The following is a 25,166-nucleotide window of genomic DNA, read 5'->3' as shown; positions in this document are numbered from 1 at the left end:
TTTGTGACCTTCACAATATTGTGTGCCTTCACAAATGACACTGTATGTTCTTTACAATGACTATCATGTTCACAGTGACTTTCTGTGACCTTCACAATGACTTTTTGTGTGTCCTCACAGTGACTCTATGTACCCTTAGAAAGGCTTCTGTGTCCTTGCAGTTATTCTGTGTGAACCTCAGACTTTTTGCCTTCACAATGACTGTGTGTGGCCTTTAAGGACTCAACTTGACCTTCACAATGACTTTTGTGACCTTCACAGTGATCTGTGTGTCCTCACAATGACTGTGATCTTTACAATCACTCTTTGACCCTCACCATGGCCCCGTGTGCCCTCACTGTGACTTGTGCGTGCCACTCTCCATGACTTATGACACACACGTGAATTTCTGAAGCAAATAAAATGCATCCAAGAACAAGTATCAATTTTATTCACAATTTTAAAAATGCATTAAAAACGGTTTGTATTGGAAAGCGATAATTTACAATTTATAAATTCCAGAACATAAAACAGTCATGAAATCTAAGCTGATACAAACTATCTTAAAAGCAACCATTGTTTCTCTTTCCTTTTCTGTTCTTTTTCTTCTAACACCCACAGCAGTGCTTATACTAAGGAACAGCAGCAGTGACTCTTTAAAGTAGAAAACCCCACCATTCAAAATATATTCCCTATATCCAAAATAGAAAACACAAGACTTGACCTGACTGATTAAAAAACTCTTGTCCATCTTGTCCTGGCTTCCGCCATGTGAAAGGTGGCACTGGTGCTCCCTGTGCCTGGATGGTTCTCTCCACAAGTGCCTGACATCAGCACGCCAGCTCTATGTAAAAAACCTTGTAAGATGGTCCAAAAATGTGAAGTGCCGGTTGCAACCTTTCCCTCTTGTTTACAATAGTGTAAAGTGTAAAACACTGTTGCGCGTTTTTAGAGTGGCCGGTGGGAGTACGCCTCCTTTCTGATGACAGTCCAGAATCTTCCAAATGTAGTATATCAAATGAAATCGAAGTTTAACCTTCAGCATTTCTCTTCTGATTGAAAGTGATGTTTTGGGATTTGGGGCCAACGTCTCTCTTCCATCAGTCTGGCGTTCCCCAGCTGTGTCTGTCTTTGAAGTCCATCAAGGCTTGGCATGTGGAAAATATATTCAGGTTACACAAAGGAACACAACCCTGCTGGCTTTGATCATCCCTCTGTCATAACAGAGATGATTGGGTTCCAACAATGGCACACACATGTGTGTGAGGAGGGGGCCATTCAGGAGAGCTCAGCTTGCATCCTCATGGAAGTCTGCTAGTTAAATCCTAAATATTTTTTTATGATTTTCCTAAAGCCAATTCTCATGAGGGTTGGGGACATAGAAACAAAAATGTCAACCAGTTAGGGCTGGGCACCATGTGGACATGAAAGCAGATGTGGGCTACCATGGGACACTCCACGGTAGTGTTCTTTCTACATCTGGTAAAGAACAGACATCATGTGAGGCAATAGAAACAGACAAGCCAGAAGACACACATCAAAAGCTATAATTATGAATAGAGAGAGGCCACAGGAAGAGGGCTCATTAAATCTACCCACGTCTTACAAAGAGAGAAAACCATGGGGGGTGCGGGGGGACAGAAGATAAAAAGTCTAGGGAGAGACAGCATCTCAATGTTAGATTTCTGTATTGGGGAAAAGAGCCTGATTTAAGCAGAGAGCTTCCAAACAAATACACTAGAGAATTCCATCACACTGATGTCACAGAGCCAGCTCTTTTTTTTTTAAGTGTAAGTGGAATTGACCAACTGCAAAGGGTTGAAAGGCAGAGGTCAGATCTGATCATGTAAATTTAAACTGGAAACCAAGTAAATCCTGCCCAGTGAAGCCGCAGGGTAAAAGATGAAGAGAAAAATGAGCCCCTGGTCTTCCTTAGCCTTAGAGACAGTTCTGGAAGGTAAATGCCATCGTGGAAGAAGATGGGATGGGTTACATAACACCCCACATCAGAATGCTGGATTACAAAGCCTTGGTTAGACTACATGGCACCAGGGAGCCTGCTCTTCCAAACTGTCTGCCAACCATGCTTTTCCACATCTGGTTCTAATGCGTCTGGATTCTCACTGAGGACCCTTCGGCAGCACACCCGACGTGCTGAAGGCTTTTGTGTAAATTCAGGTGTAGATCACAGATCACTCTGCTTATAAATATCTCCTTTCTATATAAGAAATTGGGCCGGCTGCAGTGTCACACAACCTTTAATCCCAGCACTCGGGAGGCAGAGGCAGGCAGATCCTTGTGAGTTCAAGGTCAGCCTGGTCTACAAAGTGAGTCCAGGACAGCCAAGGCTACACAGAGAAACCCTGTCTTGAAAAACCAAGAAATAAGAAATAAACAAAAGTGGGGCCCTGTAAGCTCAGCACAAGGGCACACCTAGCACATGCTTGCAGACCCCGGTCCTAACACACACACACACACACACACACACACACACACACACACACACACACACACACACAGAGCCAGGCTTCAGGAGACGCACAGTAAGTGGTTTTAACAGTAAAGTGATGCCCTCTCCTCTTCTGTCTTCCTCCCTCCACATTCCTAACTACATTCACAGCCACATCCCATAACCCAGGCCTCCTCTCCTGACAGCCCTGTTGCACACTCATGTGGAAGAGCTGCTCATAACAGATAGGCAAGTTGACTCCACCAAACCTCAACTGGGGCAGGGCTACAAAGCCCCTTCAACCCCCTGGCATACGTATACCATTCTGCTGATGAGAAAGTGACTTTCTTCAACAGAAACTCCCACGAGCTCTGGGGGAAGAAATCTGCCAAGGCTTTTTCATATGGTAATAGATTATTTCTGAAAGAGAATGTGTATGAAAATTTATCCTCCCGGGTCCTGTGAAACCACATCCACTGTGAACTTAAGAAGCAGCCAGGCTGGGTCCTGCTGGGCCCACAATCCCGGCAGCACATTCCACTCATCTGTCCTTCAAATCCGCCCTCAGCTATGGTTCTTGTTTAGGGGAGAAGCCTGGGTCTCCAGGCTGCCCGCCTCCAGTCTCGCCCTGTTTCTCGCTGGGGTTTCAGCTTACAGCTGGTCTGGCTCAGAAGCAACTGGTTGAAGGGCTGGAAATGCTGCCAGTTTGGTTCAGAGTTATTTTTGCTTCCAGAAGCCATAGAAGGTCAAGTCTGCTCAGTCTGTAAGCCTCGACTCTGGTGTGTCCAGACCCACACCTCCACTTCAGGATGATGGCCTTCAGGCATCCTAAAACAGCAACAGAGAGAAAGTTTTTTTTTTTAAATGGTGTTTTCTATGTTAAAGATGCTACGTGGTCATTCTAAAACTGTGCATAGCTACAAAAAGTAGGGTCACGATGTCAAGCACCCTGTACATGTCCTCTGAGAAAATAATGAAACTTTTGTAACGACACAATTACCAGTATGTGCTGAGTAATTGGAAGATGACAATGTAACCCATAATAATCACAATGACTTAAAAAAGCAATTCTTTCGCCCATCAACCTCATCGGAACATTCAATGTCACTGCTTCAATGTGGGACTTCCTGAAGCATTCCTAGTAAGGCATTCCTGGCCTCCAGAAACGAAGGTGGTCGATGGACACCCCTACTCTGTCACCTCGGTCACAGAACCTCAATCTCCCATTCCTGGCAGATGTCTGCAAAGAGCAAGGGGATAGGATGGGTCTTTATGGTCTCCCTTAAATTGTCCTCAGCAAGGTGTTGTAGAACAGGAAGGATGGCCTCCCTTCAAAAAGGGACTGGGCATCAACTAATGGAATACTGCTGGCAGGGGCTGACCTTGCTTTCATGTAGGTGCCCTCAGCAATGTGTGGTCATCACTAATTCACATTGGTAACACAGGTAAGCCTATGGAGAACACTATAGGTAGAGGTTTCTAGAAATCAGTTCTGAAGTCTGTCTGAGCACTGGGAGTTTTGTTTTGTTTTGTTTTTTTAACCAAACATGTTGACTGACTGTTGCTACAGTAACAAATACATTGACTCTATTGCAGAAAGCCAGCAATCCTCATTTTATTATGTGCAAAAAGCAGAGAGTTGGGGTGGAAAGCTGCCTGGGCCTCTCAGAGCTTCTCTAACCTTCTGTTCTTTCCTGTTGAGTTGTTTGTTTGCTTGTTTGTTTACTGTCTTGGTGAGGGATGCCGTTGGTGCCCGGGAAGGTCAGAGAACAACTTGCAGGTGTTAGCTCTCTCCTTCCGCCATCTTGATTCCAAGGATCAAATGCAGGGCATCAGGCTTGGCAGCGAGCACCCTTTTACCAGTTGAGCCATCTGACATTGAACTCACCGCTGACATTAAATGGTGCTTAAACCGTGACACTAAGAGGACCTGCATCATAGCTCATGGGTAATGCACTTGCTATGCGCCGAGTTTGACCCCCAAAACTCGTGGTACAAGGAGAGAACCAAGTCCTGCAAATTGCCCTCTGACATCCACACCTGCTTCTCTGCTCCGGTAGCAATTAAAAAAAAAAAAAGTAGAGTTGTAAAACCATCAAGAGCGCTTTTCTTGTAGGGAAACAGGCTAGCTTCCTTCTCTCAAGTATCTCAATGATGGATACCCCACACCCCTCAGCTCTGCTCCCTTCTGCACAGATGCAGCAGTTGGGGGTATGGGATTTACAGGGGCTCATGGTGACTAAAGGTGGCTCTCACACCTATGTACTCATCCTGAATTGGGAGCATCACCATCAGATGCTGGGTGGTCTTAAAGCACCCACAAGAACGTAGTGTGTAAAAATACCAATTTGGGAAACAAATTCCCATGCTTTGGGAGTCACAGCCTCAGCTCAGGTAAAGACTACAGTGCCGTAGGGCTGGGGCTGCTTCCCAGTTCCTTCCTGAATTCCAAACGAGCCCTCGCTATGGAGCCAAGTCAATGTGTAATGACCTTAAGGAACGGGCAGAATGATCTAGATGCTCCAGGGTTTGTTTTCTAATAGTAGCTGCTGAAATCAAATTCCTCTCAGTCTGATTTTATTGGATTAAAAAAAAAAAAGAGTCTTGCTCTGTAGCATCTAACTCACTATGTACCCTAGGCTGGTCTTGGGCGATCCTCCCGAGTGATGAATTAGAGGTGTGCACTACCTCGTTTGGTGGTATCAAACTCTTCATGAGGGTGCATTGTCTACCTTGAAAAATGGTCCTGTTTGAAGGAAATGTGAATTGCTTTTTAGAACGCACTAGTCAGAAACAGCAAAATTAGTTGAGTTAAACACTTGGCTGCCGCAAGCCCATCACGGGACTGCCTGTGTAGAGGCTTCAGTCTCACAGACGCAGTAAGTGTTCCTGAAGACAGAGTGCTTTTCAGAATCTAGAAGGGAGCAGGGTGAGGTGGCCTGTAATCCCAGCACTCGGGAGGCAGAGGCAGGCGGATCGCTGTGAGTTCAAGGCCAGCCTGGTCTACAAGGGAGTCCAGGACAGCCAAGGCTACACAGAGAGACCCTGTCATAAAAAACAAAGACAAAACAATAACAACAACAACAAACAACCCAGAATCTAGAAGAGAGTTTCTTAAAATGTTATTCTGTTTCCACTGGGGGAAGGAGATGGGGAACTGGGTTACACTGTTGTAATTCTTTTTCTGAATTTAAAACAGCTAAAGCACCTACAGATTGTAAAGCAGTGTGTATCCGATTTCACTATTAAGTTTTGCTGTGCAATCTGAAAGTCACATTTTCTTTCTGGATTCACTTTATATAGAATTGCACCCTTCTTATAATGATTTGAGTTGGAAGGTTATCTATATACAGCTGAGGCTGGTTATCTGCGCTGTCTTTCCTTACTTCCATTTCTGCGGGCTAGTTTGGTGTCCACTTAACACAAGCTGGAGTCATTTGGGAAGATGGAACCTCAACTGTGAGCCCCACACCCTTGAGACTGGGCTGTGTGTGAGTAAGCATGCTGGGCATTTTCTTAGTTAATGACGTGAGAGGGCCCAGAGAAGTGTGGGGTATGCCGCCATCCCTGGGCTGGTGGTCCTGGGTTCTCTAAGAAGGCACGCTGAGCGAGCCAGGAGTGTGAGCCAGGAAACAGCACTCCCCTATGGCCCCTGCATCAGCTCCTGCCTCTAGGTTCCTGCCTGGACTTCTTCCCTCAGCAATGGGTTGGGGACCTGAGAGCTGTAAGATAAAATAAATTCTTTCCTCCCCCAAGCTGATTTTCATGACGGTGGGTGTGGCTTTCTCTTCTCCTTCTTCCTCGCCCCCCATCTCTCCCTTCCATTTCCTGCCTCTAAAACCACCCATGCACCCCTCTGTACCGCCTTCAAAATCATGGCCTCGCTTTTTTTCATTGTAATTACATGCACATATGTATTTGTATATACATGTATATTCCTAAATACAACCTGTTGAGTCCACATAATGTTACTTGTATGAATGTTTTCTGGGCCGATGGTTTGGCACTGGACAACCAACTGGTGTGCTGTGCCCTAAGGAAAGCCACCTCTGCCGCGCCCAGCTTTCCTCAGCTGCCTGTAGTTCTCTGTGTAGGGTTGAAGCCTCACGGGCTTAGACTCTTCCTGCCTCTCCTCTGCACTGTTCTCTGGGCCATAAGTGCAGGGGTGTTCTGGAGATGTCTCCGTTCGTCACAGCAACAGAAATCCTAAATCACCATTTCATATTAGGCACTAAGGTATGCTTGCTTGCAACCATGTTTTCTTGAGATAGGGTCTCATGTAGCTACCTCTCCTCGTCAGGAAGACTTCCTCACTGTGCAGTTAGATTTAAGAAGAGACAAGGAAGAGTGTCCCTGCCAAGCATAGTATCTGTTCTTATCAGTTTAATATCTGATACGTCCTCTATCTGAGGACAATATATTAAATGGATTTTTGTAAGTAGGAGTTGGAATAGGAGCTTGCTCCGTCCACTCCACGCATCGACCTGGTATTGCAGTACCTCCAGGAATGGTGCACCAAAAAACAAACAAACAAACAAACAAAATTTGAAACTTATCTAAAATAGTCTTCTGTTTTATGTATGAGAAATAATAAAACACTTCTAGCCGTCATCTACTCCCCCAGATTTCAGAGCAGGATCAGAGTTTGGATCCCCCAATTAAGCACTGGCCAGGGCCAAGCTCACACTGAAACACATCACTGTCTTACCTGGAAGGATGTGGGCGTGGCTAGGGTCAAGGTGTCACTGCCTTCCCAGCCTCCTTGGCTTGGAGTCCTTTGAGCACTCTGAACTAGGGGCGGATCCCAGACTGCATCACTACATCTAGGTGAGTCAGTAGTTTCTGAGAAATTTCCAGAAGACTCTGGAGCAGCAGTCCCAGTCAGCCCCTGACCGCCACTGGAATCCAGAGATGCTGAGCTTTCGTTTCCTGGATTGAGGGAATCGACGTCTTCTCCAACGAGTTCAGGGTAAGAGTCACAGAAGGAGCTGTCGGCGCCCATGGGATTCTGCATCAGAGGCCAGGCGTCGGAAAACTCACCACAGATGGACCGGGAAACGGAGCCGAAGAAAGCTGGCATTGCGTCCCCTACCGAAGCTCCGTTTCTGAACACACATCCAGAAGGTTTGTAAGTATTGCACAGTGACAGAAAGCTCTGCTACAGAACAGCACTCCAGCTGTGACCCTCAGTCTGTGGCTGCAATACCAACGTACTGAGAATCCAGCGCTAACTAACATGTTTGTCTCAGTGTGGCAACTGGAGCTACTCCATTGGCCTTAACAGTGATTTGTACACCTATTTCTACTCAATATAAGCACAGCCAATGCCTAATACTGACTGTTTTCTTGATTGCTGTTCTCCAACAGTATGCTAGCAGTTTGTGGCAAGTGAGGCATTGCTTTGAGATAGCAGAAACATCAGGAACAGAGGCTGGAGAGGCGGCTCAGCAGTTAAGTGCACATGCACACCGCTCTTGAGGACCCGAGCTCGGCTGCCAGCACCCACAACTGGGGAACCACAGCCACCAGCAATTCCAGCTCCAGGGGGATCTTATGCTATTGGCCTCTGAGGACCTCTGTACCCGTGTCTACGTCCTTACACACAGAAGCGGCACATATACTTTAAAATCTTACAGAAATAGAGAAATGTCATGAACATAGCACAGAAATGAGTGCGAGAGGAGAGCTGGACGGCAGGACCTGTTACCAGCCACCTCGGGGCCCCTCCGGTCCCTGCAGAGGAGCCTCCCTCTCTCTCTCTCTCCTCTGGGGTTCCCAGAGGTCTTTGCTAAGAAGCAGATCTCTGCAGCTCAGTACAAAGCTGCTAAGTGAGGAGGATACACACGTGCAAATGGAAATGTGACAGTGTGGACTGAAGGGCAGTTACCTCTCCTGAGGGGTAGCCATGGAATGCAGCCCACAGCCAAGCGCAGCGCGGGCAGAGCTGCGGGCCTCCTCACAGCACACGGACGGAATGAGGTGAACGGGTCCTGAGAGGGGTAGAAAACCGTGAGGCAGGGCCTTTCTTTCCTCCTGAACTCCCGTGTTCATACCAGCTAAAGCTTTGCTCCCCTGGAAAGGTAGCTGGTTCCCTTTAGGTGACTATTTAGCGGAAGGAGGAACCAAAATATGAACTATAGACACACAACTGCACATGACGTCATGGACACACAACCGCACATGGCGTCATGGGCACACAACTGCACATGGTATCATAGACACACAACTGCACGTGGTGTCATGGACACACAATTGCACATGGCGTCACAGACACATGACTGCATGTGGCGTCATGGACACATGACTGCACATGGTGTCACAGACACACAACTGCACATGGTGTCATGGACACACAACTGTACATGGTGTCATGGACACACAACTGTACATGGTGTCATGGACACACAACTGCACATAGTGTCATGGACACACAACTGTACATGGTGTCATAGACACACAACCACTCATGGTATCAAGACTGCAGGAGGAGCATGGAGGGCTTAGGCCAGCCTGGGCTGTGCAAGGAGACCAGTCAGGAAGGAGGGGACATAGGTGAGACAGTCTCAGTCCATGTGTGACATACAGCACTGAGATGGTCCATTCTGCGACATTATGATGAAGAGACACTGGGGGATTCCAAGAGGCCAGCCTAACCAACCTGGAATATCAGTAACTTGACTTTGTACTGTCATAGGCAGGACACCCAGATGAACCAGAAACTCAGGGCAACAGAGACGGCTATGGGGCCAGCCTGCCACCAGGTACTGTTAGTCATGTGGGGTTTACGTGCAGGTCACCTGCTGAGGCCTGGACTAGAACAGAAAGTAGAAACCTTATGTTGATGTTGATGAGTCAGGGGCAGAGAAAGTGCTGTCACCTTTGCCTGCCTGGGTCAGAGGCACATCTCCACCTGTGTCAAGTCTCCTTACTGGCTATTTCTAGGCCAAGAGGTAGGCATGGCTGGACCCTGACATGGACCTCCCTCTCCCCCAAAGACGTCACTGAAACCAGACATGTTGGTGTTTGGTTTGAATTGGCCAGGTAACCAAGGTGTGCTGGTTACTTTTCTGTCACCTTGACACAAGACCGAGTCCTCTGAGAGGAGAGAGCTTCAGTGGACAAAATGTCCCCATAAGATGGGGCTGTATGCAAGCCAGTAGGGCATTTTCTTAATTAGTGATTGAAGGGGGGAGGGCTCAGCCCATTGTGGGTGATGCCAGCCCTGGGCTGCTGGTGCTGGGTCCTATAAGAAAGCAGACTGAGCAAGCTATGGGGAGCAAGCCAATAAGCAGCACCCTTCCATGGCCTCTGCATCGGCTCCTGCCTCCAGGCTCTTGCTCTATTTGAGTTTCTGCCTTGGCTTCCCTTGATGGACTGTGATGATTTAAGCACAATAAACCCTTTCCTCCTAAGCTGCTCTTGGTCCTGGTATTTTTTGTCATAGCAATAGCAACCCTGACTCATGCCCTCTAAATGAGAAAGGCTGCAGTTGCCTAAACAGCTGCTAAAAAAAAAAAAAAAAAAGTCCCAAGTTCTGTGGAGAGTCCTATTTTCTTAACACTGAAGAGACCTGGAGCACCCAAACCAAAGGGAGGCAGGGATGAGGTGGGGTGGGGTAGGGATGGGGCGGGGTGGGGTGTTCATTGGGATGGATCAGCTATGACTGGAAAATCAGCCTGTGACTGGGCTTGGCAAGGCCCTGCTTTGCAGCGCCGTTCTGCACTCCTGGTTCCTCCGGGCCTTTCATAGCTTAACTCACCATAGGTCTGGGCTGAGTCCCGGTGACACTGACAACATGCTCTGTGGGCGCAGTGGCGGAGCCGAGGCTGGTCAAAACATGACAGCTCAGAGCCATTGTACTGAATGTCCTGTGACCGCAGAGACCCTAGGGGAGAGGAGAGATTACCCAGTCAACGCTTTTCCGTAAGAAGCCCGGCGCCACTCTCGCACTTGTGTATTTGAAGAGTCAACATCATTACCCCATACACTCCTTCGGCTTCCCCCAAGACAGTCGCTGTAAACTGGAGACACCCTATATGCGCAGTCTTCCAAACGTTAGTGCTTGGTCTAAAATAGCTTAACCTGGACCATGAAACTTAGGCTAGCATACAGTGGGAAAAATCAATCAATACAAGGCCTATGTCATTACACACCCATACCCACTTAACAAAAAAAAAAAATATTGTTTTATGTGTAAGGGTATTTTGCCTGCATGTATATGTGTGCACCACATGAATGCCTTGTGACCCGGAAGGTCAGAAGAGGGCATCAGATCCCCTGGGGATGGATTTATAGACACTCGTAAGCTGCCGTGTGGGTGCTGGGAATGGAATCTTTCTCTAGAAGAGCAGTCAGTGCTCTTAACCACTGAGCCATCTCTCCAGCTTCTCCCCCAGCCCCTCCCGCATCTTTGTGTGTGCTGAGAATTAAACCCCAGAGCCTTGCGCATGTTAGGCAAGTGCTCTACCACTGAGCTACGGCCCAGCCTGTTTCAGAACAGTATCTGCGGAATTTCCTGCATATGGTCAGATCATTGTGACATTGAAAATTTAAGCAGAATGGCAGCAAGCTGAGGGACTGTGTTCTTATATGGAGGCACACACAGTTTAAAATAATTTGTCCAGAACATAAGGTATAGACAATTTTTACTTTTTGCCTCGTAGCCTTGGGCATCACAGCCTTGTCAGCATCCCTACGAGGCCCTGAAATCCCTGAGGAGGCCTGTTCTCCTGCGCCTTGTATCCTAAGTCACTGGTGATGCTTGCCTTAGCCAGTTCTCCCGAGAGCTCTTGGGTGACAATGCTAACAAGCTCACTTCACAGTGTGACAGAGGGAGGGGAGGCTTACAGCTGGGTTTCTTCTCCATGAACTGCCTCTTGCAGTAGATGACACACAGGATGAGCAGAGCTAGCAGCACGGTGGCCAGAGCGCTGCAGATGACGGCGGCCAGGGCCGTGTCCCGAGGGCTGGAGGCTGTGGCCGAGATCTTCACAAGGTTCACCTTGCTGGTACCTGAAAGTGACAAGGAACAGGTCAGCACGCTCTCTGCGAGCCTGGACACGGAATGCTTCATTGTGACACCTTACTGTCACCCTCCGCGCTCACACGTTTCAGAACCGTGTAATCTGATTACTAAGCAAGTTTATGTTTTTGGACCACATTTATAGCTAGTTCTTGGCTGTGCCCAGCCTGTGGGTTGCAAGCTGGACGTACCAGGTTCAAATGGCCCATGGTCACTAGCTCTCTCCATCGGTATAAGGCACAATGGGGCTCAACACGGCCACACAAGGGCCTCATTTCAGCCACACCCACCTTGTTAGCAGTCAGGCATCTCTGTGGCCAGCTGCAGCCTGTTGTCCCATCGTCAAGTCCCCTATAGTTGGCCGCAGAGATGCCTGACTGCCAACACTCCTCTCCTCAAAGTAAATCCATTTCTCTCATTGGATGGCTAATCTGAGCTGTCACCTTGGCTGAATGAAGAAACACCTAGGGCATGAGTGAGTTACGACCCTGGGTTTGCCTGTGGGAGCATTTGCCACAAGGACCGGGGAAGACCCATCCTGACTGTGGGCGATACGTCCCATGCTCTGGGGTTTACAAACGGCCAAGGAGAAAGCTGGCTGAGCATCATCATCAAAGGCCTTTCTCTTCCCGAGTAACTGAGATGTGAACAAGCAGCCTCGTGTTGCCGCTGCTGGGAGCTGGTCCCACGGCCATGCCTTCTGCGCCATGATGGATACACCCAGGAGGAAGCTCTCCAGGCCCAACTGGCTGGGCTGTCACAGAACTGATGTCTACTTTGGCAGAAATAGTTTTGTTTGTTTTTGTTTTTTGTTTTTTGTTTTTCCAGTCTTTTCATTACAGCAGGTTGTCCTTTCCCCCAGCTAATGACGTCCCTTACACAGGGCAATGGAATTTGTTGTTAAGCTTGTTTACTCTTTATTTGTAACGGCTCCAAGGGATTCTGGCACACAGTTGCTTCTTGATGAACAGAGGAGCAAAGGAGTGTTTTCAGAAAACAACAATAACGACGACGACAGCCCCAGCCCCTAAGTATCCCAAAGCATCGATTGCACGAGGTCTCATCAGCAATGGGATGCGGCTCCTTACTGAGCACCTTCTGTCCCCGCTTTTGGCTACATGGCTGATGGCAGCGCAGGTACAAACAGCTTGAGCAAAGAGCAGCTTCGTTTACAGCCACTGCTGTGTGCGGCCTTGCTGTGACTAGGGAGAGAGCGAGCAAAGGACTGCAAGGCTTGGTCGGTATGCGAACCCTGCAGATCATGACCCCATCCTCAGAAGGAACGCCCACCCAACAGAAGATCAATCTCCCCTTGTCACGACAACTCCATCCCAGGGGAATGCCAAACTGCATCCTCACTAATAACACACAGAAAATGACAGCTGATGTACAACAGGCGCCCGGAAGTCATGCCTGCCATCCAGCCAAAGCTAGTCTGGTGCCAAGAAAATTATTCAGGGACCCAATAAGCATCCACACCATCTTATTGAAAGGAGGCATAGTAATGGCTGCTTATCTCTAACCTCCCACACTAGGTCAGAGGAGGGGAAGAAAAGACAAGATCAGCTAAAGAGCTGCTAACAAGAGCCCACATTCACTGTCTAAACAGCAGTACCCAAGGCGGCATCAAGACCATTACAAGTAGCAGCACCTGTTCAGCACCCCGGGGCCAGCCTCAGCCTCTCAAATTCTAAGTGTTGGCATAATACTTTACAGTATGGGGTTTATACTTAAGGACTCCATATGTATTTACATACTTTTTTTCATGTAAATAGCCATTAAGTTGTCGGGTAGGTATTTAATCCTAACTTTCCCAGGTGCTTAAGCTTAAGGCTGTTTCTTCCTTTTTCATGTGTATGTGGTGTGCATGCATGGGTTTTGTACGCATCTGTGTGTATGTACTCACATACATGTGCCTGCGTGTGTGCGTGGCATGCACACATGTGCATACATGTAAGTCCCGGCAGAGTCATCCTGGATCGCTCTCCATGTTGTCCACTGAGACAAGGTCTTTCGGTTGAGCCCAGAGCTCATCCAGACGGCTAGTCGGCTAGCCAGCTTATTCCAGGGATTCCCCTGCCTCATCCTTTCCAGTATGGAAGTACAGGTGGGTTGTCATGTCCACCTGGCATTTACATGGTTCGGGGCATCTGGACTCTGAGCCTCAAGCTTGACGGCATTTTAGCTGCTGGTACATCTACCTGGGCCCAACTCATGCTAATGTGTTCTTACATCCTGTTAAGTTCTTTGTAATCACTTAGAATAAAACGCATTTGGAAACTATAGTGTGAGGTATTAGTGGCTCAAGTTTTGTTTGGGCAGGTAAATTCTAGTGAATCAGTGAACATGCATTATGGTTTGACCTAAAATCAAACGCAAATAGGGCTTCTTAAGTTCACCCACTTTATCCCTAGGAACAAAGATGCTACTGAATTTTACTACAGTGAGAACCAACACAAAGCTTCTAGTATTGGTCCTAAAATGCTGCTTTCAAAGCAGACACTGCCCAGGTAGATTCCCACTGCTGCGACAGTGGGGAAGAACAAGTGACAGCTGATCTAGCCATGTTTCGTGACTGGGCTGCCATTTTAGGACCTCCCTAATACCTCGTCTGTTCTCCAGAGTCAGGGTGTGAAGGTTCTAATCTGGGTTTGCACTGTGCGACAAGCCGTCTGGGACCTGCGCACAGTCGGAAGCATCAGTCAGAACTCCTCTGTGCCGATGGCCATAGGCAGCTCCATTCATGGTTCTGGGATGTCAGTACCACTGAGACATCTTACAACATCTCTCAACAGAGCATCTTATCTGTTTCACCTGGAGATTTGTTTCGAGTAAGCTACGATGCATCCCCTCGCTTTTTGTGACTTTCCACCGTTACCAACAACCAAAATCCAAACCAAGTAAAGGGTTCAGCGCAATTAAACCCCGATGGTGAACTTCTTCTACTTCTTGCCTTGTTCTTTAGCAATAACAAAGGCTGCCAGCAAAGAGCCCTTGCGGTTTTAGAGGCAAGAGCACAGCTCCAGAGCAAAGGCTTTATCTTGTTCATCTAAACTTGAAAAAAATGCATGATAACGTTCAGCATATGAAAACCAGATGTGCCACAGTTCGCCAGTGAGCGAAAGAGCTGGTTTTCCATCCACCTCATGCGCAGCATTCTGACGACGGCGGACCATAAGCCTTGGCCATTCACACTTTCTTCAGTCCGGACTATGATCGCTATTTTTAAATAACGAATAGAAATCTTATTTCAAAATAAGATTCCTATGTTTGTTTTTCCATCTGTAGCCACATCTGTGTTTTAGAAATTGGTCTTTGTGGAAGGAGGAAAAGGGAAAAGGGACGTGACGTAATTCTGTTTTAGTTAAAGCTGTGTAAAGATTGATTTTCATTGATTTAAATTTCTTCACCTTTACTTACTGTCTCTTGTGTGTGTGTGTCTGAACATGCGTGCCAGGGCATGCGCACAGAGGTCAGAAGACAGCTTATGGGTCAGTCCTCTCCTCCCGCGTGGGCTCCAGGGAGAGAATGGCGGAGCTCCTGTCTCCAGGCTTGGCCCCTTTTCCCACGGAGCCAGCTCATTAGCCTTAGTTTTCTCATTGCAACAGCATATGCACAAATTCTGCAGCAGAGACACCGAGTGTGTTCACCATGTTGTGTGGTGAGCACGGCTAATTCCAGAACATGGTCACTACTAACAGCTCCCTAAGTCCCAACGCCCTAAGCAACCACTTCCTCACCCAGCATTAAGCATTAAGCTGCTTTCTGCTGCTACGGAATCAACTACTCCTTGTATGTCCACATAAATGGAACTACACAACATTGTAGCTCTGTTATTTAACAATATTTTCAAGGACCATTCCGAGAGTTGATGCTTTAGGATTCACTTCTTTTTAATGGCCGAAAAATATTTTATTGAACTGATGTACCATATTTGGTTTATCCAAATATGTCTGGTGGTCTCTGTCTTTAATCCTTGCAGCTAACTATTTTGAGTAATGCTGCTCTGAGCACTCAGGTACAAGCTTTTTCAATATAGTTTAAAACTTCTCATAAATGTACATTGTAATTTGTTCCACCTTCTCTCAAAACATCCATTACTGAAATTATAATAATTAAGCTTATATGAATAAGTTAGTCAAAAATATTTCCTAAAAAAAAGGATGAGAACAGGGATTGTTAAAGCCGCTGGGTAGAGTCTGCTCGTGTGGGAAGGCACTAGGTTCTGGGAGGAATTTGGATTCTACTGTAAGGAGAATGGGAAGTCCTTGACAATATTGGAGTCAACAGTGCCAAGTAAGTGTTAGACAAAAGGAGTCTCAACAAGCCTGAAATGCCTGAAATCATGCAAAACATCTTCCAAACACAGTGAAATAAAATTAGATGACAGAAGAAAGAAATTGAGAAAATTCACAAATATTTGGTATGTTAACAACATATTTTTTCTAAAGAACCAACAAGTCATAAAAGAAATGTCAAGGAAATTAGAAAATAATTTGAGATGAATGGAAATGCAATGTATGATATGGCAAAAGTTATAGTAGTTATAGCAATAAATGACTAAGTTTAAAAAAGAAAAAAAGATTTAAAATTCATAATCTAATCTTCCATTCTAAAACTTTATAAATAAAAATTTAAAATTAAAAACTAGAGTCCAGAGAAATAAAAGAGAGTAGTTTTTTAAAAAAAGAAATCACTATCAAGCAACAACAACAAAACCAGTGGTTAAAAAAAAATCTTCAAAATCAACAAACTTTTAGATTGGCCAAGGAAAAAAGAAAAGAAGCTAAAAAAAAAAAAAAAAGAAGTTTTTACAAGAGCACTATGAACTACTGTAGACCCACAGACTAGATAACTAAGATTTTGTTCCATCAAGGCAAAGATTAATTACAGACATCAATTAGCCAACTGACTAATTAATCAGTTATTCAGTGATTCAATCAATGTAAGAGAAACATGAAGGGGGGGGGAAAAAGGACTGCACAATAATCTCTGTAAAGCCGAAAATACCACTTGACCAAATCTAGCATCTTTTCCTCATACAAACTAAGCAGCAGCAGGAGACCCTCGAGATGCTAGGAAGGACCCACCCGAGACACCGCACAGCTGACATGGCACATTGAGGAGGGAAGATGAGTTCTTTTGAAATTAAGCGGCCAAGGGTGTCTACTTTTACCATTTCTCTCCAGCATAGCATTTGGAGTCCTGGCCAGAGGAATCAGTCAAGAAAAATAAAACTAACCAACTAACTAACTAACTAACTAACTGACTAACTGACTAACTGACTAACTGACTAACTAGCATCCAAACTGCAAGGAAGAACTAAAACCATCTGTTTCCAAATGACACGATCATACGCATAGAAAAACCATCAGCATGACTGAAGAGGACTGGAAAGAACAAGAGAACAGATTTGCAAGATACAAATAAAGATGCAAAGTCAGTTATCTTTTACATAGTGTTAGCACTGGATCCAAAAAGAAAACAGAGGCCAAGTGTGTGTGTGGGGGGGGGGGGGGAGGAGTGCTCGCCTCTAATCCCAGCACTTGGGACACAGGGGCACGTAGAGGTCTGTACTCTCAAGACCGGTCTGTTTTAAATAGTATGTTCCTGCTTAAAAACAAAACAAAACAAACAAGCAAGCAGAAGGAAAGAAATAAAAAAAGGAAAAGAAAAAGAAAACAATTCTGTTTATAAAGTCATCAGAAAGATGAAAGCACTGAGACACTCACAAACACGCTGCTCTCCTCGCCAGCCCCTTTAACACTTTAGACACCAGGGACCTGAAGCAGAGCCCTGACCGCTCCGGTATTTGTACAATGAAGACTATAAAATAACATTAAAAACACTGAAAAGCACAAAGCACACAGGAAGACACCCAGGATTCGGGGACCGAGAGGCTTGCTTTTGCTTCGCATGCCCAGGTAACTCAGTGACATCAGGTGTGATCGCAACCCCGCAGAGGGAAGATGCTGACATCAGGTGTGATCGCAACCCTGCCGAGGGAAGATGCTGACATCAGGTGTGATCGCAACCCTGCCGAGGGAAGATGCTGACATCAAGTGTGATCACAACCCTGCCGAGGGAAGATACTGATGGCGAGGTGCATGTGAACACCAGGAACAAAAATGGGATTTGGAAACTTATGTCACAAAACGTATGTGGAAATGTTTAATAAATAGTTACCACCTGTATCATAAAGCTAGTTAGGCCAGAAAAGCATAATTTTTCCAGTGAACGACAGCAGAAGGGTTATAGAAGAATTTGTGTGTTTTCCTAAGAAGTCATTCTGTCTGTCTGTCTGCCTGCCTGTGTTTTGTTTGTTTATTTGTTTGCTGATTTCCCAGTTTAGACTGGAGAGCACTGGCCAGCCAAGCTTCTAACGCATGAACCTAAGACAGACAGCTTTGTGCGTAGAGGGGAAGCCGATCCCACCCCGTCAGACCACTGCTGCCAAACACTCTCAGGGCTGTTTCTGGTCCGCTCCCAGTGCTGTTACTTAGCTTTGCCTTTGAAGCCAGTGCACATCAAAAGTAGAGACGTCACACCAGAGCATCTCTGGGGCCCGAGGAATGCAGTGACGTGTTTGCAAACACGAAACCCCAGGGCCCGCTTGCCCTTCACGGTTTCTCTGGGTACCAGATCTCTTTCATGCCTCAGAAGCCAGGGACAGAACCATGACCCTCAGGCAGAACCCTGATGGCTCCAAGCGGCCTTTGTCTTAACGGTCAAGCCAGAGAGTGATTCTTCAGGATTTCATTTTGAGCGGGACACTACTACCAAGTACAGCTTTGTATCTGCATTTTCCGCTTGCGTGTCTGTGCTGCACCACGTGTAAAGGCAAAAACAGTGTAGGTTAAGGTCACAGGCAGAGTCAGGAACAAATGGAATTCATCATATACTTCAAAGACACTGCTGGGCCCTCTCAACTGCAATGTTATAGGATGGCGGGTATTTAAGTTTCTATTTTTTAACAGTTAGTTTTTATTTTATTTTTATTTGTATTTTTTTAGTTTTTTTGGAGGATGTACACGTGTCATGCACACACGAGATCAGAGAACAGCTGTGGAAACTGGTTTTTTTCCCTCAACTATGTGGGTTCTGGGAATCAAACTCAAGTCGTCAGGCTTGGTAGCATGCGTCTTACCCACTGAGACACCTTTCTGCCTCTTCCTTTTATTTGTATTTGACAAAAAAAAATAAAATAGCTGTACATAGTTATTGGCAATCAACGCTACTCTCTGTTAAAAGACATCTTAAGGGATACCATGACAGATGCCCAAAGATGGTCCCCTCATCACTTTTCTGTCTTCTAGGTTCTCCAGTGGAAGGTCCAAGCCTCCAGACTGCACGCATTGGGGCGTGTCACTGGTTTTCTTACAGCCAGGGGCTATGGTAAGAAAAGCTTCTTTGCTAAAGCCCAGAGAGAAAAAAGCTGGATAGTGGATACTGAACTAACTAGAACTGTCAAGACACAGCTGGGAAGTAAAGGGTTAAAGAAAGGATGTCCATATTTTAATTACAGAGAGCAGCTGTTTTAATTAGACCGAATGCATAAAAGCACCATCAGTGACTTTCTAGATGGATTAGTATAGAAACAGCAAAATGAGGCGCTTGGATGGAGCAAACCCTCCCTGCAAACTCATCTTAAAACTGTTCTCATAGCACCTGGCTACCAGCCAATGTGTAAACCCCAGCTGAGATGGATTGTCTGTAGGGCTCTGGGTCGGGGTGGGGGTGGACTTGGTGAAAACGCAAAGCCCTGCTTGTTAATTAGGACGAGCATTTGTTCTGGAGAAAACAAAAGGAATTTTCCAAGCTCCAACAGACATAAGCCAAAGCATCTCACCGGCACCTTACGAACGCGCGTGGTAGTTATGAATTGGACGAAGATTATAGATTCTCAGTCTGGAAGCTTCTCTTCTGTAAATGACTGTGTCCTGGTGTCTTAGTCATCATTCTGTGGCCGTGAAGAGACACCATGACTGAAGACTTTAATTGGGGGCTTGCTTACAGTTTTAGAGCTTAGTTCATGATCATCGTGGTGGGGAGGGTAGCAGCAGAGAGGCAGAGAGAGAGAGAGAGAGAGAGAGAGAGAGAGAGAGAGAGAGAGGGAGGGAGGGAGGAAGGGAGAGAGAGACTGGGCCTGGCATGGGCCCTTAAAACCTCAGATTAGCCCCAGTGACAGACATCCTCCAACAAGGCCACACCCTCCAACCCTTCTAATCCTTTCAAACAGTTCCACCCCCTGGTGACTAAGCATTCAAATATATATATATGCCTGTGAGGGGGCATTCTTACTCAAATCACCACACCAGGTGTTGTGACCCTGGCCCCAGGACAATTCCAAGTGGGATGTGGCCTTTAATTTGCTTATATTTGCCGTTAGAGTGAAAGAGCTAATTTCACAAAGGGCAGAGAAAACTCTGGGATTCAATCCCGGCAGTGACAACAGTGGCCAGCAGTGCTCTTCAGCCCCAGAGAGACATCTGAAGTAGAAAACCGAAGAGCTGGGATGGTGGAAGGCAGCAGGCTGTGAAGCAGAGACGGTGAGAGCCACAGGCCCAGATCAGTGGAAGAGCTGCAGAGAGCCAGCATGGCCAACGACTCTGGGCTCCTGACACTGATAACATGAACTGGGTGCTCTTTACTGACACTCAAAGCCCAGAGCAATAAGCCTATGGTTTTAGGCCACAAGGCTGTAGGCTTCTAGCTTTGAGAGCCTAGAGTTGCTCTCACCTGAGCACCTAGACTTTTAGTGTCCGGCTTTTAAAGCTGGGAGCTATAAGGGCTCCCCTTCTCAGTGCCTTATGCTGTAGGTGATGGGGTCTGAAAGGCCAACCCATGAGCTTCTGCCAACCCTGAGGGGCCGATCCTGGCTCAGTCACTGATTCCACCTGAACACAGCAACCTGACCCTCAGCCAACTGTATGCAACAATGCAATAAACTAGGAGTGTGAAGTTAAGTAGATTAAGTAAAGATGTAGACATTTCTAGTTAGCTTCATCGGCACAGCTGGCTGTATTTTCTAACTTGTGTTGTTAATCTTTCGTGTTACTAAAACTGATATTTAAAAAAAAAATCAGGCTCTGCTTGGTGAATGTAGACAAGGGTTTGGCTTCTATCTAAGCAGGACCATTGTTTTCCATGCAGACTCCCTCTAGCTACAAAGCTGGCCTCTCGTGGCAACTTTTAACAGTCTCGGGCAGCCAACCCCCATTTTGAGACAGCAGCACACAAGTGAATTCACCATCTACACCCTAAAGTCAGCTGACAGGTTTACGAGCATCAACACAAGGCATGGTGCTCTGGCCAGTGCAGTTTTATTCTTTTTTATCTAAGTGCCCCCTCAAAAAAAAAAAAAAGACTGTCTCATCATTTATTATGACTGCAATAGTAATTAGTTTATGTCTCAATTGCTAGGGGGAGAAAGGTGTTGTTGTTGTTGTTGTTAGCATACCCCTTAAATCAAATTACTAAACCTCAGGAGTCTTCTTCGTTCCTTCCTGCCATGGTCTTGGCCTCCTCTCCCTCAAGTCATGGTCACAGACTCCTGCCTGACCTGACCCAGCACGGTCAGGCCACTGTTCCCTCAGCTAAGGCAGCTACGGGAGCCGGTCTGGTTCATACTAAATCTTAGTGGCTCAGAAGACACCTAGGAAATAGGCAGAAAGAGCAGCCTGAGGTCCATGATCTTTAATGGTCTGCTCCTCACAATGGTGGCCCAGGTAGCTCTTCAGAAGAGGGGAGGGGAAGGAACCGTGATGTGACTGTCACGAGCATCGGTCACTCAGAAAGCCCAGGATGTCTGCCTACAAACCACCACTGGCTCTATTGTCAGCAATTAGTAAGCGAAGAGTTCTAAATTTTCTTCAAATGTGACTTTGGGTGTATTAGCATAAAGCGTGATGGGGTCCTTACCCAGGAAGCAGACAGACACTAAGTGCACTTCTAAGGGGCTGAGCTGTCGGGTTCTCGCTTCCTCTCAAGCAGACAAAAGAAAGCTATAGATGGACAAGATAAAGCCGTGCCCTCTGCTCTTCAACATGCCTGCATCCTACAGTCTACGTGCAGAGATGCTAGCGAGATAGAGCCAAAGGGAACCAGTAGCCAAGGGCAGGGCGGGCATGATGGCAAGATGCCAGCATTATTGAGACTGAGGTGATGTGAAAGGCTTTAGGTGGCAGTGTCAGGGAAGGCTTGGCAGGTGCTGAGAGAGAGAGAGAGAGAGAGAGAGAGAGAAGTCTGAGAGGCGGACACAACCACAGGAGAGACCCTAGGCGGCTGGTGCTGCCGGAAGGCGGAAACGTGGGGAAGCACAGGTGGGACTCGCTGTCCACACTTGTATTTGCTTATAGGTCATTTGGCCTAGGATGTATTTCCCACCAGGATTAGACAGATCAAATATTATCATACACGTCTTTGAAGAGAAAGGAAACAATGAAAACAATGAAAGGAAGTCAGCAAGAGCTAACTACTGCAGGGGAGTGGCCGGCAGGGCGGGGAGGTTTTCGGGCCACAAGTGATGACTGTATCCACTGAGGAGGTCTGAGGAGACTGTCCTGTGTCTTCAGAGGAAATCCATTCCAAGGACAGCTCTTTGTTTTATTTATTTATTTATTTATTTATTTATTTATTTATTTATTTTTAGCTCTTTCTTTTAAAGTCCGCTTTAGCACATGCTAGATGCCTTTGCATACTCTAATTAACATAAATACTATAATCAACACTGGAAAAATCATAAGCCACTAAACGGCAGCTGATCATCTGCAGCATTTCTTTGCAAACACAATAAAGTTAAAAGAATTTGTCCTGCTCTCGGGGATGTTTTGTTCTTTTTATTGCCCCACCCACCTCAAAGTCTCTCAGTGTGCATTTGCCTGAAGAAACAATGAGGTCTTTAAACTCTGCACCAAGAAACAGAAAAGACACCATAAAAGAGAAATGCATTACGATGGCTTTGAACATCTGTGGCGAGGGACAGGAAGCTCACATAGGACCTCAAAGGGACAGAAGTAGGATTGCCATCTGGGAACTGAAACAAGGCCCTCCCAGCTCTCAGTGTGCATGCTGCTCTCCTTAACCCCCGGAAGTGCCACATGCCACCACAACACTTAGAAAGCAGGGCCCTGCCAGGGAAGGGGGCCATCTGGAAACGGACGCAGACAGACACACTGGAGCCCCAGTGAGGTGGGCAGGAAGAAAGAAGTAAACTGTGGGGCCGCCCACATTTGATGACACCTAAGTTACTTCTATACTGAAAATAAGTGTTTGTACATAATTTAAAACTCCTTGAGTGGCTGGGCGTGGTGCCGCACACTTTTAATCCCAGCACATGGGAGGCAGGAGCAGGTGGATCGCTGTGAGTTCGAGGACAGTCTGGTCTACAAAGTGAGTCCAGGACAGCGAAGGCTACACAGAGAAACCCTGCCTTGAAAAACTAAAAACAAAAACAAAAAACAAACAAAAATCCTAAGGAAAAAAAATCAACTAAAACAAAACAAAACAAAACTCCCTGACTGGGTATAGAAGGAAAAAAAACTATCTAGACTAACAGACAGTGTCTCCCACCTCTTCCCTTTCCACGGCTGTTCCTGTGCTTACCTCATCTACATTTTAGAACCCACAGGACTTAGGTGAAAGAGCAAAGGGGTTTGCATTAAGTTGGAAAGAGAGCATGTCTCTTGAGTCTTAGGACATGGAATGGATTTGACAATTCAACCCATGTTTTATCACGCATGGCTTTTAGAGCTCCTCTTGGTGCATGAAAAAAAACAGGGCAACAAAAGTTAAATTGTCTGTCAGGTGTTAGGGCCAGGACCCAAAATCAAGACTTCTTCATCATGAACATGGAATGTGCCCGTCTGAGAAAAACGTCACATAGGCGCTGTTCTGTTTCAGTCTTGGGACAAAGAAGGGACGAGGGTGTGGGAAAAGACAGGCTACAGAAGAGACGAGAAAGGACTTCCCCGGGGGTATTTTTAGACATCTACCTGTATCCTTAGAGGCTAAACCACAGACAACACTGCTCATGATGTTATGTCACACCAGGATGACGGAAAACCTCCTCAGCCTCTTTCCCGACATGTGGTTTTTCCTTGAGTATGAGGGTCACCCTTACTTGTCAGCCTCACAAAGTCTAGAATCCCTCTGGGATGGGAGTCTCTATGAGAACTGTCTAGATGGGCTGGCCCATGGCAGGCTTGTGAGGGGCTTTCTTAACTGGGTTAGTTGAGGTGGTAAGACTCAGCCGTGATTGTGGGTAGCACTCCTTCCCGGGCTGGACCCTGGAAGGAGACGGGGCGCTGAGCGCAGGCAGGCATCCGCCCACTGCTCTCTGCTCTTCACTGCGGATGTAACGGATGTAACGTATGTAATGTGACTAGCTGACACTGTGACTTCCCCAGAACTGAGCCCCAGGATTGTCAGCCAAATAAATCCTCCCTCCCCTTGCTTTAGTCAAGGCATTTTACCACAGCAACGGTGTACCAGCCACTTTTTCCGTTGCTTGATAAAACACCATGGCCAAGGCAACTGCTGTAAGAGTTTATTTCGGCTTCCGGTACCAGAGGGACAAGATGGTGGGGGAAGTAGCAGGAGCAGAAAGCCGAGACCTCACATCTCAACCTCAAGCATGGTGCAGAGAGGGCGACCTGGATGTGGCTGAGGAGTTTGACTCTCGAAGCCTGCCCCTAGTGACATACTTCTCCTGGTCCTGTCACTTAAGTCTCCCCAGATAGCACCATCAACTGGAAACCAAGTGTTGAAATGCCTGAGGTTATATATATATATAGTGTATCAATCTTGCTTCCTTGTCATTTACACTGATGTGTGCATGCATGTGCGCGTGTGTACTTGTGTGTGTGTGTGTGTGTAGGGGGATAGTTAACCCTTAGTGTCCTTAGGGAGGGTCTGCTTCAGGACATATTTTGTCTTCTGGATTCCAAAATGCATGAGGCTCGAGTCTCTTCTTACAAAATAGGTAACGCTTCATAGAACCACACACCCCTTCCTGGGACAGAAAGCACCCTCTACATGACTTGAAATGGCCAATATGGTGTAAAGGCCGGTGGATAGCTCTATAGCACTAGGATAAAAAGAAAACGTCTGTACAGAAACACGTCTTTAGAATGTTTTTTTGACTCACCAATTGGTTGAATCTGCAAATGTGAAATCTATAGCTAGGGAGGGCTGGCTGTATAACTAAGATTATTATGTTCTTAGAGTAAAACCAGTAATTAAATCAGCCAAATGACATTTATTTAAGTTAAATTAATTAAATTGCATTAATTAAGTTAATTATCAGTTCTTGTGCAATGAACAGAAAGCCTGTTCCTCAAAGTGTATGCATTTACTGTACCAGCAGGACACAGGATGCTTAACTAGGATGCTAGGTCACTGCTTCCTCCCTCGCTCCCCAGAAGTCTGTTCTCAACAGCTGCCATTGCTGTAGCGAACACTGCCTGCTCACAGCGAGCCCCGAATCTACAGGCTCCTCCCCCTGATACCGCTGGGATGCAGCCTCTGCGGAGTGGGTCCTGTCTTGCAGGACGGTCTCTGTCCTCGGCTCTCTTTATCTGGGCCTTCCTCCACACTTCACTGTCTTTCTAACCCACTTCGCAACTCAGCATTGAAAAGGCACCGCTTAGCACGCAGCAGCAGCAGCAGCAGCAGCAGCAGCAGCGGGCCCTCCACATTTAAAGAGCAGTTGGCCTT

The 25,166-nt window shown here is 46.6% G+C and overlaps 1 protein-coding gene across 2 annotated transcripts in view; it reads right to left on the bottom strand.

Annotated features, from left to right (window-relative positions):
- Window positions 1-407: 407 nt before the first annotated feature.
- TNFRSF19 (TNF receptor superfamily member 19) overlaps window positions 408-25,166 on the bottom strand; it is an 84,357-nt gene continuing 59,598 nt past the window's right edge. For both annotated transcript variants that reach the window (XM_084767580.1, XM_084767581.1), the window contains exons 6-10: window positions 11,276-11,440; window positions 10,188-10,313; window positions 8,316-8,418; window positions 7,137-7,533; window positions 408-3,256 (exon numbers count right to left, since the gene is read on the bottom strand). In XM_084767580.1, the coding sequence (XP_084623706.1) occupies window positions 3,248-3,256; window positions 7,137-7,533; window positions 8,316-8,418; window positions 10,188-10,313; window positions 11,276-11,440 (800 nt within the window). In that variant the 3' untranslated portion in view covers window positions 408-3,247. The remainder of the gene's footprint in view (window positions 3,257-7,136; window positions 7,534-8,315; window positions 8,419-10,187; window positions 10,314-11,275; window positions 11,441-25,166) is intronic.

The sequence above is a fragment of the Acomys minous genome, assembly GCF_964271855.1.
Source record: "Acomys minous genome assembly, chromosome: 18".
NCBI classification, from domain to species: domain Eukaryota; kingdom Metazoa; phylum Chordata; class Mammalia; order Rodentia; family Muridae; genus Acomys; species Acomys minous.
Note: the sequence above shows the minus strand (reverse complement) of the source record. Positions and strands in the feature narration are given on the sequence as shown.